Genomic DNA, 14082 nt, shown 5'->3' with positions numbered 1-14082 from the left:
CTCTCTCTCTCTCTCTCTCTCTCTCTCTCTCTATCTATCTATCTATCTATCTATCTATCTATCTATCTATCTATCTATCTATCTATCTATCTGTCTCTTTTCATCTGCCTCCCTTTCTTCGCGCCACACCACTTCTCTTATCATCGCGCGGTTATCTGACTTCTGATCCTTTGCCGATCGCGATGGAGAAAGCGGACCTTGCGAAAGGAGGTCGGCTTATTTGAATGAGAAATGCCCGGTACAGCACGTGGTCCAGGCGGTTTTCCCTTCGATCTCGATAGACGTGCCCAATTCCTCGTGGAATATACGAGATTTCATCGTGTTCGCCTTCAATTGTTGACACTTGATAGCGTAGAGAAATCACGTTGATTCTTGTAATTCTGATTCATCTAATTCTGAATTTTCAAAATTCTCACCGATTATACGAAGAGAAAAGAGTGAAGAACAATGAGCAAAAAAACCCACTTTCGGATACAGACTTCCGTGATCGAATTACGACGAGAGACATGATGGAAATTTTACAATTTCTGTATTTACAGGACAAAATTTGTTATATTGAATTAAACATGAAATATTTGCATCACACAATTTTTTTGTTATATTGATGCAGGGAAACAGATTTATTAAAGTCACTTAGATTTTTATATTTTATGTGATACATTGCTTGGGACAAATTTTTATCATTTTTTTGTATCTTTTCTCGTATTTCTATTTCTATTTCGTTGTTCTCTGTGATTAATATGAGTATCATGTGAATATATTTCTCTCAATGTACTGAGAAAGAGAAATATTTGAAAATTATTTGCGAGATATAAAGTTTCTTCCTATATAAAATAAAATTTATTTCTCTTTCTCTGTAAATAAGCTTTATATCCCCCACGAGTAAAGTCTCGAGTATCTTCTTCTCAGTGTGTTGTGTCGTATAATATTTTTATTCACTCGTCCGCCCATTTATAAGGGATGCAATCTTAACAAATCGACTAGTAAATTTGATAATAATTTGATAAATTTAGTAATTGACTCGTAAAGGTTGCATTCCTTATGACAGATGATTTATATTTATTACATATATAGAATGCCGAATTAGAAATACAAAAATAATTATTTGAAATTTGTTCGAAATTATCGAAATTTATTCAAAACAATGTATTACGTGAAACATGTAATACGAAAATCTGAGTGCAACTTTTAGCAAAATTTGTTGCTGCGTTGATACGACAAAGATTTACATTATTATATAATGTAATTTTAATGATTAATTCAACACAAAATATTTACTTAAATATTTACTTGAATTAAAAGAAATATTACAGAATATTTACTTGATGAATATTTACTTGATGAATTAAAAGAAATATTACAGAATATTTACTTGATGAATTAAAAGAAATTTATCCAAAATTTTTATTATCGATTGTCTCACATCGTAATAATCATGAAAGTGTATCTAGGTATAAAAATAGAGATAATAACAGATAACAGTAGGTGACAGAATAAGAACATTCGTAGACCTTGTTGACCCGTGTAGATCGTTACTTGTGTTATTGCTATTTTCTTGTTGTTGCCTTTGGTGTATACAATGTCGTGGAAACTTGCGGTAACGCGTCTGCGAATTCAGATTACACCATACGCACAATAAGTCGGTTAGAATAATCACACGCTCGGCGTTAAAGTCCCGCTAAGAATCGCCAAGCGGAACTGCTGCGTTTGACATTTAACTCGATACCGTCAGTGAGCGCCTCTCCGCTCTCGACGGAGAGATCCGCGACTTTTATGTAAGAATCTCATGCGATAAAGTATATGTATGTGTCGATCTTTTTCATCTTTTTAAATTGCAATTCGATCGCGAATTCCCAGATAGAATAGAAAATCAGGATAACGCCAAAATGACGATGAAAATGACTAAAAAATCAAAATAACGCCAGGAAAATCATAACAGCGTCAAAATAACGATGAAAATGACTAAAAAATCAGGATAACGCCAGAAAAATCAGAATAATGCAAAAATGACGATAAAAATGATTAAAAAATCAGGATAATGCCAGGAAAATCAGGATAACGCCAAAAATGACGATGAAAATGACTCAAAAATCAGGATAACACCAAAATGACGATGAAAATTAGTCAAAATGACCAAAACATGATCGAAAAGTCAATTTTCGCAGTCACTTCTTCATCACTTCGACGTGATTTTCTGTTCCACTTTGCCTCCTAGATAAAGGTGAAATTGTTCTTTCTATCTCTATTATATCTCTCTACATTTCCTTTCTTTTTACAATTTGCTACTTTTCAAGGTGAAATGTATCGGCAAGCAGCTGAAACTTTCGGATTTCGTGTATGTGCGACCGTGATTTCATTTTGACATTTTTACAGCGTGGACGCAATGAAATGAATCGCCTGGATGTGAAACCGCAGAAAGCAACTTTTATTCTCGCGTCTACGCGATGTTTCGTCCCGTGTCTGTTCTATAAGTTGCCTTAAATAGACCATAACTAACGATCGCAACTAAGATGCTTACCGCGCCTAACAATACCGTCCGCGTATCATTCGCGGGGACTTGTGTTTAGCCGAAGCGTGGTCGAGCGTGACCGCGTCCCGGGCCTCCGCTCGAAAGTCGTTTCACTGGAGAGACGTCAGTCGTTGCGATTAAAAAAAAGGGGGACAGCCTCGGGCTTGATGTCGAGTATTACATCCTTTCGGCGACTTCTGCTCGAAAACACGTGTTTCTCTTGAACGATATTATTAGCCGTTATTGAACGCTATCTCGTTACGGCGTTGTTATTTTATAATTGACGGCCCGTTTTATTCCGCCCCGAACGAATTATATTAAAAGCGAATAATTACGATCATGTTCCACGGCGACAAATAGAACGTAAACAGGCGGGCGAGTGAATAAAAATATTATATGACATAACACACCGAGAAGAAGATACTCGAGAGTTTATACGTGGAGAATATAAAGCTTATTTACAGAGAAAGAGAAATAAATTTTATTTTATATAGGAAGAAACTTTGTATCTTGCAAATTATTTTCAAATATTTCTCTTTCTCAGTACACTGAGAGAAATATATTTGAAAATTTATTCGTAAGGTATAAAGTTTATTCGCAGAAATAAATTTTATACATTTCTTAGAAATAAACTTTATTTCGCAAAAAGATACTTTATATCTCGTAGAAAATTTTTCAAGTAATTTCTCTCAATATATTGAGAAGAAAATACTTGAAAATTTATTTGCGGGATATAAAGTTTATATAGAAAAATAAACTTTATATATTTCGCAGAAATAAACTTTACAAAAAGATACTTTATATTTCACAAATAAATTTTCCAGTTATCTTTCCTCAGTTTACTGAGAGGAAAATATTCGAAAATTTACTTGTGAGGTGTAAAGTTTATTCACAGAAATAAACTTTATATATTTCGCAGAAATAAACTTTATTTCACAGAAATTTTATGTTTTGAAAAAAATTTTTTAAGTAATTTTTTAAGTAATTTTTTAAGTAATTTTTTTTGAGTATACTAAGAAGAAAAAACGCTTAAATATTTATTTGTGAGATATAAAGTTTATTTACAGAAATAAATTTTATCTTACAGAAGAAAACTTTATATCTCTCAAATAAACTTTTAAATATTTTTTCTCTAAAGAAGACAAAGAAATTAATGAAAAACAATTACGAATACAATTAATTCGCGACGCGTTATTGCGATTACAAGCGAATCTGGCGGACAAAGCTCTGCGTTTCTATAAAAATAATAAATATTTATTTATTTATACACAAATAACAGAAATATATTATCATACATTCTCGCAGTCTCGTTAATCGGACGGGACGATAAGTTAGACACGGATTAATTATAAATAAAACATAGTTACACGCATTTTTGTGTTTATGTGTATGTGTGTGGTTTGTTGTCGCAACTCGTGAAATTTTGGCGTCCTTCCGTTGACAAACAGCAGTCCGCAGTAACAAGTACGTCTGTCTGTCTGTCTATTGCGTTCAGCAGATCACTGCAAGACTCTCCGCTAAGAAAGACACGTCCTATTTCGCGACTAATGATGCACCAACTGTGTAATCGTTCGATTACTCGCATAACGTTCGCGTAATGATCCTCTCGCAAGTTACTCTGCGATCATTCTCCAATTATTTGCACGTATTTCTTCCTAACCTCGCAATTTCCTTCATAATCTAAAATTGCATGAGACTGCCGGGGAATCTTATCGAAGAGATAACTCCCAGACTCGCGACTTTCAAGTGCGAATTTCCACATGTTCACGCACCGCACTTCAAACTCAACGAGATACTTCGAGTCTAGAGAAATGCCTCACATTTTCGGATAAATAAATTAATAACGAGTAACGAATAGTATGGAAGATGAAGCACACACAATGTGCTCTTTTCCTCGCGTTTCTTTAACTCTATAGTCAACACTAAAAATACAGTCATCTGATTCTGAATTGTCTAGATTTTTCCAAAGCTATACTGTGAAAGAAAAAAATATCTAAAGAATACTAAACATTTTTATCCCATGAGTACTAGTAACGTATTTACTCTTATCAATATACATATCTTTACACTGAGAAAAATACTTTCTTTTCAATATAGGGAATTTTTATTTTAAAAATTAGAATTTTGTAACCGAGAGATGGGACAATTTGCAGTAATTTATTATCCTGCCATTTCTCATATGCTATTTATCTTCCAAGAACTGAAATGTGCTATTAAAAAATTTGCTGTGTTCATTGGGCAAAGTAGACTTTACTGGCAATCTACTCTTGCACTACCAGAAACGTAGCAAAATTTACATGGAACAGAATTTACATGAAAAAAGCAAACTATAACATTTTCTCACAAAATCCGTAGCTTTCCGTAAACTGTAAGCTTTCCAACTGTTTATTCTGTTTGAATGAAAGAATCTTTAAGTAAGTGTGTATTAACACCTACGAATAAATACTCGTTTAGATATTTTTCCTCTCGGTTAACGCGAGAAAGGATAATCAGACGATCGCGTGCCCGGCGTTAGACACGCGACGAGAATCTGAGCGGAAAAACAGACGGTCAGCATTGAATGTGCACGAGAGAGCTTTCGAGCTATCGCGGAGATTCGAACAACCACCAGCAACAATGAACGAGAACGCCAATAATGACGCTGATATGTGCGCGTCCGATATCCTGACGACTGAGAGTCTCGCAGTAATCCGCGATTATGCTCGAGTGCAGTCACGAAAGTAGGTGAGAGCCCAACGATGCGAGTGTGTACCGTATGCATTCGAGAGGCTCTTATCCACTCGGGCTACGTATCACCATAATCCGCGATGTGACGTCACGGTGAAGCTGTCGCCGTGCTGTATCCGTTGAACTACGTGCGTAAACTGTGCGTGCGTCGGTGACGTGTCTCGTCCTCGTCGTCGTCGTCATCGTCGTTTTATGCGTAGGTCTGTCGTGCGGGATTTCAGGCTCGCAGGGAACAACGAGGGGTGATCGTGGAAGGAGGATGACAGGTGGGATAAAGAGAAAATGAAGGGCAACGAAGGGCGGCGCAATAAATACTCGATCGGGGTGGATTCTCCGCGAAGGGGTCCAAGAACACGTTCCCGGGCGCCGATCCGAGGACGCCGTGGAGTTGGATCGAGCGTCTCGATCGTCTGAACGGTCCTCGGATCCTGCTTGCGCTGGGAAGACGGGTGTCGTTCACTTGACGTGCGCCGAGTAAGCCAACTCATGAGCGTCTGGCTTGCCGGAGATCGGCGTCAATCCTGGGAAGTTTCTCGCCCAACCGCTGGAGTAGCTGTCGCCGTGGCCATGTTCGAAGGAATGGCTCGAGCCGTGATGAGGATGCGCCACTACCTCGTACGTGACGTGCTTCTGTTGCGAGAAGAGCTTCTTCAGGCCGATGATGCCGGCCAGCAGAAGGGCGATCTTCGACAGAAGGAGCGCTTTGCCGACCAGCAGGGCGAGCGCTTTGAACGCGAGGCCGCCGATCAGGCCGATCTTCAACATGGCGGCCGCGATTAACGGACCCATCTGATTGTTCTTCTTGCCGCGGCCTGCAAGACACGCCAGCGGATAATGCCGTTGTCACTCACTTTCGGCGAGCGCTAGCCGGGAGGATGACAAAGAAACGGGATTACCGCAACCGCGCAATTGTACTTTCCACGGAGAAAGCAGTAAAGTTCGGTGATGAGCAGATGAATGAGCTACGGCCGGCGAAAGCTATCTGTTTATGCAGTCGGTGACACAACTTGGCGCGAGCGAAAATTGAAACGAAACTAAAACTGACGCGTCATTTTTGTGAGGTTCGCCCGGCGTGGCGGACGCTTACGTCAGTGTTGGGCATTAACCGATGAAAATTTTCCTTGGTCGAAGTAACCGGCAAATCACGAATCGAAATGATTGATCAACCGTCACATATAAGGTCACAAATAATTCTATCGATGAAGTTAGTTTCACTGATCAAACTTTGATGTGATTATATACTGATTAATAATGATTTTCATAAATTAATTAAATTACTCGTGACTACATATATGATTCGCTCATCATTTTAGTAAAAGAAAATTTTAAACCCCAATTTTTAATGCCTTATACCGATTTGCGACGAGTAGAAAATGAAAGCTCGTGCTCGACACAGAAATTGCTCTTCTCTCTTTTAATTTCTTAACAGAAGTAACTCAGAGAATCAATAGTTTTCATTAGATTCGAATTACTAAATCGGAATTAAGACAGAAACAATTTCGCGAATTGGGTTTTGAAAAGATTACCTTAGTCTTTGTTACAGAAATATTACAATATTTGTCCAAAAATGCGTCAGTCGACAAATACCCTGATAATATTATCAACTTTACCTTGCTTTATCGGGAAAACTTGATGCTTTGAGAAAGAAGGCAGGATAATTACCGTCTTGAATAGGCTTGTCAGCGCGTTCAATAGAGAGGCCGAAGTTCAACGAGCCCGTGTCGCCCTCAGACGCGGAAACGACGATGTCGTCCTCGGGCAGGATCCTCCACTTGATGCTCCTCGACTTGACGAAAGCGTAGACCTTATTCGCAACGAGGTCGAGGATCTGAGTCTCGTCGTCCTTGCTCCTGCCAGCCTCGAACGTGATCACGTCCTCCGACGTCTGGCTCGTCTTCCGGATCTCGATGTCGTCCGTCAACTCGATCGATGCCTTCTTCAGCAACTTGTTCATGTACGTCACCAGCTTCAACATCACGCAGCTGCTGATATCGTTCTGGGAGCATTTCGAATTGAGCTTACGCAGAAGCTCCTCCTCGTACTTGGCTCGGTCCGACGAGCTCAGCGTCGCAGACTGCTGCTCGACGACGCTGATCTTCTCCTTCTTCTCCACTGGATTGGCCAAACATACTCCTAAGACGAATAATACCAGTACCGGAGTCGCCTTCATGGTGATATTCTGAAACATTCCACGCCAGTCAACGACTCTCAATCATCAAGATAAAGTCTCGCTTGAGCGAAGAGGCAAAACACATCTCAAGATGCACGGATGAAACGTTAAGTTGGATCAAACAAATTTCTGTTTGTGTGATGAAATATGAACGAACTAGAACTCTTCAATTCGGTTAAAGTTACCAGAAATCTTGTTTACTTGAATAGGATTCTGATAATTACAATTCCGATTGAAGTTACCAGAAATTTTGTTCACTGAACAGAATTTTGATATTTCAACCGATTTTTTATTCGTGCGTATTTGATCAGAAATTTAGTTAATCCGACCGAACTTTTCTTTCTTCATTCCGATTGAACATTCGAAGTAAGGTTTACGTTATTTGAATGAAGAATAAAACTTTTGCTGAAATCAAACTGCAAAAACAAGTAACAGATCAATAATGATTAATCGGTCGCGGGAACGCCCAATAAGCAACACGATAAGGTCAATGCGCAAAATCGACCGCGAATTCCGGCGCTGACCGCGCGCAGGTAGAACGTATTCGATAATTTGCGAGTAACGGAAACGACAAATTGACCCACCTGTTGGGCCCGAGAAGTCACGGAGGGGCCGTAGGAGGCGCGAGAAGGGCTGGCGGCGACGGGAGCGTGGCTTACGGCGAAACAGCGGTCCTTTTCTCTCTCCCTCTCTCGGCTCGCTTCCGATCAGCTGGTCGACACGGTGTCGCGTGTACCGGAGTACCCTTCGACGCGCACTCTTCTCAATCCCGACGTGCGGACTGAGGAGCAGTACTAAGCTTCTGAACCCGCGTCTCGCCCTCGACGACTTTATATATACGTAGATCACCGCCTTCCTAGACGCGCTAGCGCTAGAGGTGTGCGCGACGTCGTCGGGTATCGTCGACCCACCACCTCCTGCGGGAAGTATATGGGAGCCCGCGACGACGGCGGGTGGCGCGCCAGGGACGAACGGTAGTGGTGCCCACTTTTGCCTTTGATACGGCTCCGAGAGAGAAAGAGAGAGACAGCGGTAAGCCCGTACGTCGCGGTGAGCCTCGGTGTTGGAGGCGCAGGTGGTGGGATCAACTGCCTCGTACGTGAGATCTCGCGCGAAAGAGAGGCCTCGTCCCACAGCTGTAAAGGACAGCCTGCCGTCCTTTGCGCGCGAACTGGTTCTTCCGCGGTGAGCGCGCAACACAACAACGACAACAATAACAACAACATCGTTGTTCGGTGCGATGAGCCTCGCAAAGAGAGCAATCCACCACCCATTACGCTTCCTCGTCATCCTCCTCCCTCTCCTCCTCCTTCTGCGAAGGGGAGGAGAACGTGCATCGTTTCCCCGCGTCGCAAACTGGTTCCCAGACGCGATACCGGCAGCAACGCACCGTGTACGTGCGCGTAAACGCGTAAACGCCGACATGCCAACCTTCTGTAGTGTAGCGGCTCATCGCTCATGGCTTGTGTGGTTGAGCCCGACGTGTGTACGTAGCGCTGCGATTCATGAACGGCCGCACACAGACACGCGCGCGGGTCCCGCTGTCGTTCGCCGCTGGTGGACCATTACCAGCGACCCGCCGCGAGAACCGTGTCACGAATGTAGAGCACGCACGTTATCCATCCGTCCGTCCGTCCGTCGTTCATCCATCCATCCATCCATCCATCCATCCATCCATCCATCCATGTGTCCAACCATTTAGCCATTCATCCAACCATCCCGGGCAGCGAAAACGCGCAGCCACCTAATACGCGAGCGTGAGAGTCGCGCGTTAATGTATGACTCTTCAATCGCTTTTCACAAACTTTTCTCTACGCACTCGTGGACTTTTAGGGTAGTGAGACACGGTTCGACGGAAACGGCGCGAGGGAAAGCCGGGGTGCTGCTGGCTAGGAAAGCTGCTGTAGGACGGACGAATGATGATGCCTAGACTTTCGTGATTATCGCAACGTAGATAATAAAATGATAGAAACTCCAGGAAATTCTCTCGATTGAGACAAATACAAAATATTAATCGCTAAATTTGCTTCGCACAATAATATAAGTTTGCTTCATATTGCTATCTCGTCACTCTGTGTGATAGATATGAGTGCCGTATAAAGTAATTATAAGGGATGCAATATTTAGTCGACTTAATAGAAAATTGCCACCAAATTTACGTACAACTTAAGCGATGGTAATAACCCAAATAGATTTTCATGATTACCGTAATGTGTGAGACAATTGATGATTGTCTCACACATGTGATGTGTGAGACTAATGATGATTTTAGAATTTTCTTTGCACTTATGAGATGAATATACTATATTGAATTAACCATTCAATTTATATTATATATTGTCATATGAACCATTCATGAGAGATATAGTCTTTACAAACCGATTATATGAAAGAAATTTTATAATAAAAACTAGCTAAAACTATCCGGCATTGCCCAGGTTATCACAAATTGTCAATGAAAATCAGGGATGAAATTCAGGGAGAAGGAATGAGGTTTGACCAGATTTTATAGCTTATATCTTCTGCAAGGTCCTTGAAAGTAATTATCCAAAATCTAGTGCAGGTCGGCCAAATGGTTTAGGAGTTTACAGAGAACAGACAGACATATATTGTTTTGTGTATATAGGTTTCTACAAAATTTCATGACAGATCGACTTTCTCAGTTGACTATCTTTTTACTTCATGTGCTATTTGTATTTCAGGCATTGAAGTGTGCTATTAAAGAATTTGCTACATGTTTCCAGCGAAATTTATTGTGTTCCTTAGCAAGATAGACCTTACTAGCAGTCTCTTTCTGCACTACCAGAAACATGCAGCACATTGAAAAAAATTTCTATAAAAAAGAAACTACTCTTTTCTCTCTTTCCATGCATCAAAGCTGCTGCTAAATGTGTGTGTATTTATTTATCTAGGTAATGATAATGATATGGTGATAACGCCGCCGCGTTCAGCTTGAGGAAATTACTGGAACAAAAGAGGCTGCTTCTGTGGCGAGACGCGTTTAACGTTAAATCAAATCAGCTCGTTTAATCAACGAATTTCCCGAAAATTCTCGTGCTGCAAATCCCGAGCGAACCCGAGTCAAGATTTTAATCCAACTTTCATCCTTATTATACTATTCAATGTCTATTTTGATACTCTGAAACTTACACTCAAATTCTTTTGATTCTATTTAACCTATCCGAGTCGAAATTTTGATTCTACTTTCACTATTCTATTCAACACTTATTTTGATATTCTGAAACATATAATACAATTTATTTTGATATTAAAGAAAATGAAAAAGGAAATTTCGTGCATCATTAGAATCAAAGTTGAAGTAAATTGTATTATTAAAATGAAAGCTACTTTGCTAACTTAACTCCTACTGCGTTGTAGAATTCAAGGTTTAACATAGGGCTGAAATTTTGACTCGAAAAGTGAAACGGTGTTGAATTAACATACTTCGATGACGGATCGGTCAACACACCGGATATGCGTTTGCTCCAGAATGACAGAGATTCAAGGTGTCGCGAAGAGAAATTCTGTCGGCGCGTCTATTGGCGACATGCTCGTGCTGTGTGCGCGCACCTGAGTGCAGACAACGCTACGTCTAATCACACGTTACCACGATCTGAATGTACAATCGAGCGACTCTCGATTCGACGATTATGTGGCTTCCGTTGTTCCCGATATCGCGGCGCATATCCTAGTCGAGGATACGCGCCGACGCGAGAAATACTACTATCGGTCGGGCGTACGTGCTCACGTCATTCATTAGCTCGCTCGTAAATCTGCCTACGTCACTTGATTGAAAAAGGCATCGCGAGGTAAGCGCGTAGAAAGCAGTGGCGTGACCGCTCGCAAAAATCCCGAGGAAAGTAAAGAGAGGCAAAGAGACGAGCGAATGAGAGCGAACGGAGGTGTGTATCGCGAATATCGCGATTTATCGCGTCACGGCCGACGAAATTAACACAGATTGCCTGGATCAGATCGTGAGGATTAATTTGAAACGCGTCGTTACGCTTTTCTAGAATATCATTTCGGAAAATACTTTGATTCACTTCTCCCTCGAGTACGTTCAGCAATCTCTTTACATTTTTTTCGCTCTGTCGCAACGGGATATTCTCTTTATATTCTTAGATTGCTTTCCAAAATGTTCTTTTTGAGGAAATTTTACTCGATACTCTACAGTATATATAACATGAATTATAGATATTGAGTAAAATTTTCCTCAAAAGAACACAAAAAGAAGTTTCGTTTTAAAAAGAAGTTTTGGAATCGAAACTTAAAAAATATTCTCAGTGTCCTTTTATTATACATATCTCTTGTATTATTCAAGAAAATCAAAGTAGATCTCTCCGCTGATGTCACACCTTTTCCTCTCGCAATATATAAACTAAAATAAATGAATTAATAAAAGTTTTTTATCACACACACACACACACACACACACACACACACCACACACAAACACACACACACGCACACACACATCATCGATTTCTCCGCAGAGCTATTCATTATCCTCTTAGGTGATTTGCCTCAAAGTGTCAATAAATGTATGTATCTATTTATCTACCCAACCATGAATCTTGATAGGTTAATCTACGGTAGACAAGGTCTATTAATTATGACAGCGTTAGACCACGAGACAGGTAAGCTTGCCATCACCGCGAACTCGCCGATTCAAATATCGTTGTGCCGACAATTAACCAAGTCGTACATGCGCTGTCGTTTGATTAACGGCGAGCTACGAAGCTTAACAAGACTAGTAATTAAACCGTTACGCGGAGAATGATTTCTCGACAGAACTGCCTGGCAGAACGCATCTTTCAACGTCTTCGTCGAGCGGAGCTGGTACGAAGGTGTGTGCTATCCATTAACGTCGATCTCTGTCTAAAATGAGTATGACTTTGGAATTTCGTCTAATCAATCATAAGTGAGTCCACAGAGAGATAGATAATAATAATAAAAAATAATGTAATAATAGTAATAAATAATAATATGAAATAATAATGCAGGAAGAGAATTTTGTAATGAAAATTGTTGTTTTGTGATCGAGTAATAAATAAACATTCAGCAGCAATTGACTGTCCCTTCATTTCAGATGTCATTTATATTTTGAAAACAAAAATGCGCTTTTAAAAAATTCCGCAACATTTCTAACGAAATTTAAGAGAGACCGGGACTAGATGTCCTATATTTCAGAATTTGTTGTAACTGTAATATTATTCCGATTTGAACAAAATTCAGGGAAAAGTGTCCTAAAAGGATAATCTTTGCTACTATTTTCCTCGTGATCTTCTCTCCACGCCCAAGCATATCCATTAGTTAATGATATGCGATGCGTTTCGAGAGATACTTGGCGCGTTAGAAGCCTGGGTACTCTTTACAAGGATGCGTTACACTCGAGGTCGCCTGATTATCGGCTATTTGTATTTCCGATTTTGTATCCATTCTTTCTCTTAAGATAAACAATAAAAAAAGCACATGAGCAACATACAAGATAGACTTACTGACAGTTTATTCCTGTATTAAAAACATAAATTGCGAAAAAATACCAATAAATTGATACAGTTGCAGACCAAATTGCAATCATTGAATCAACTGATAACTCATCACAGCAACCATATAACTCATTCAATCGACTAAATGTTTGCTTGAACGAATTTAAGCAAAGTCCCATTCAAATCAGCCGTTTTTCTCAGTGAAATCAATCACTGTGAAATCAATCATAGTGAGACATTAGACGTGAAATCAAACGAAAAAAATGCAGATTCCACGATTCAGACCGTGCGTTCCATTTCCTGACCTCGTTTACTTCGACACGCGTGGTACTTACGAAAAATACATCGTATTACGAAATAAGGAAATACAAATAGCCGATAATCAGGCGACCTCGAGTGTAACGCATCCTTGTAAAGAGTACCCAGGCTTCTAACGCGCCAAGTATCTCTCGAAACGCATCGCATATCATTAACTAATGGATATGCTTGGGCGTGGAGAGAAGATCACGAGGAAAATGACCGTATATCCGCCTCTCCTGTTCCTAAATTCAGCGCGTTTTCTCGTCAAAGCGACTTTCGCGGATAACCAAGCAGGCAGGTAGGCACAGAGGTCAACATTGCGACCTAGCCTTGAAAACTCGTCCCGTACTCGTCACCCGATCTCTTCCTCACACACGATCCGTGAGTAGGTTGACTAACCATTTCGAATCTTGCGGGACATCCTAATTTTCAGTTCTTTATACATAGAGGCGTTCTCGAAAGAACCTCAGGCGGGATGTCATTTGTCCTAATTTACCACATATAACGTAAAAAAAACAACATAAAATTTTGGTATTATATATATTATTTGTGTGCGATGAGAAAAGAAATATATTTTAAGTTGATTTCTCATTGCTCTTTTGTGTTGATGACTGTTGTCTGATTTTATTTTCAGAAATTTATTAGTCCAATTTTAGACAAATAGTCTATATAAAAAAATAGTAGCAAAAATAGAAGACTATGTTCTGTTGACTGTGTACTGTTGACTAAAGATGTGCGAATCAAAGATCTTTAATGTCGAATCGAATCGAATCTCAGATTTTAATTTTGAATTGAATCGTATGATATAGAACTCTAGAACTATTGTAAAACAAACCGGAACTCTAAAGAAATAGTTAATTTAAATAGTTTTTTTGATTAGGTGCGCT

General features: G+C 40.1%; 1 protein-coding gene across 1 annotated transcript; it reads right to left on the bottom strand.

Annotated features, from left to right (window-relative positions):
• Window positions 1-3741: 3741 nt before the first annotated feature.
• Window positions 3742-8233, bottom strand: LOC116840447. The gene is made up of 3 exons (XM_032807154.1): window positions 7991-8233; window positions 6899-7415; window positions 3742-6048 (listed from the first exon to the last, which is right to left on the bottom strand). The coding sequence occupies exons 2-3, from the start codon at window positions 7404-7406 to the stop codon at window positions 5693-5695; spliced, it is 864 nt and encodes a 287-aa protein (XP_032663045.1). The 5' UTR covers window positions 7407-7415; window positions 7991-8233; the 3' UTR covers window positions 3742-5692.
• Between the last annotated feature and the right edge of the window lie 5849 nt (window positions 8234-14082).

The sequence above is a fragment of the Odontomachus brunneus genome, unplaced genomic scaffold, assembly GCF_010583005.1.
Source record: "Odontomachus brunneus isolate Ranch 3 - 2012 unplaced genomic scaffold, Obru_v1 Obru_scaffold_010, whole genome shotgun sequence".
NCBI lineage: Eukaryota > Metazoa > Arthropoda > Insecta > Hymenoptera > Formicidae > Odontomachus > Odontomachus brunneus.
The sequence above is the reverse complement of the archived record's forward strand: the minus strand, read 5'-3'. Positions and strand labels throughout refer to the sequence as shown.

Bases quoted from the DNA above. Each gene is read 5' to 3' on its own strand.
- LOC116840447 (XM_032807154.1), bottom strand. From the start codon at position 7,406: ATGAAGGCGACTCCGGTACTGGTATTATTCGTCTTAGGAGTATGTTTG. The intron at 6,049-6,898 runs GTAATTATCCTG...CGTGTCTTGCAG, and splicing joins TGACAAGCCTATTCAAGACG to GCCGCGGCAAGAAGAACAAT.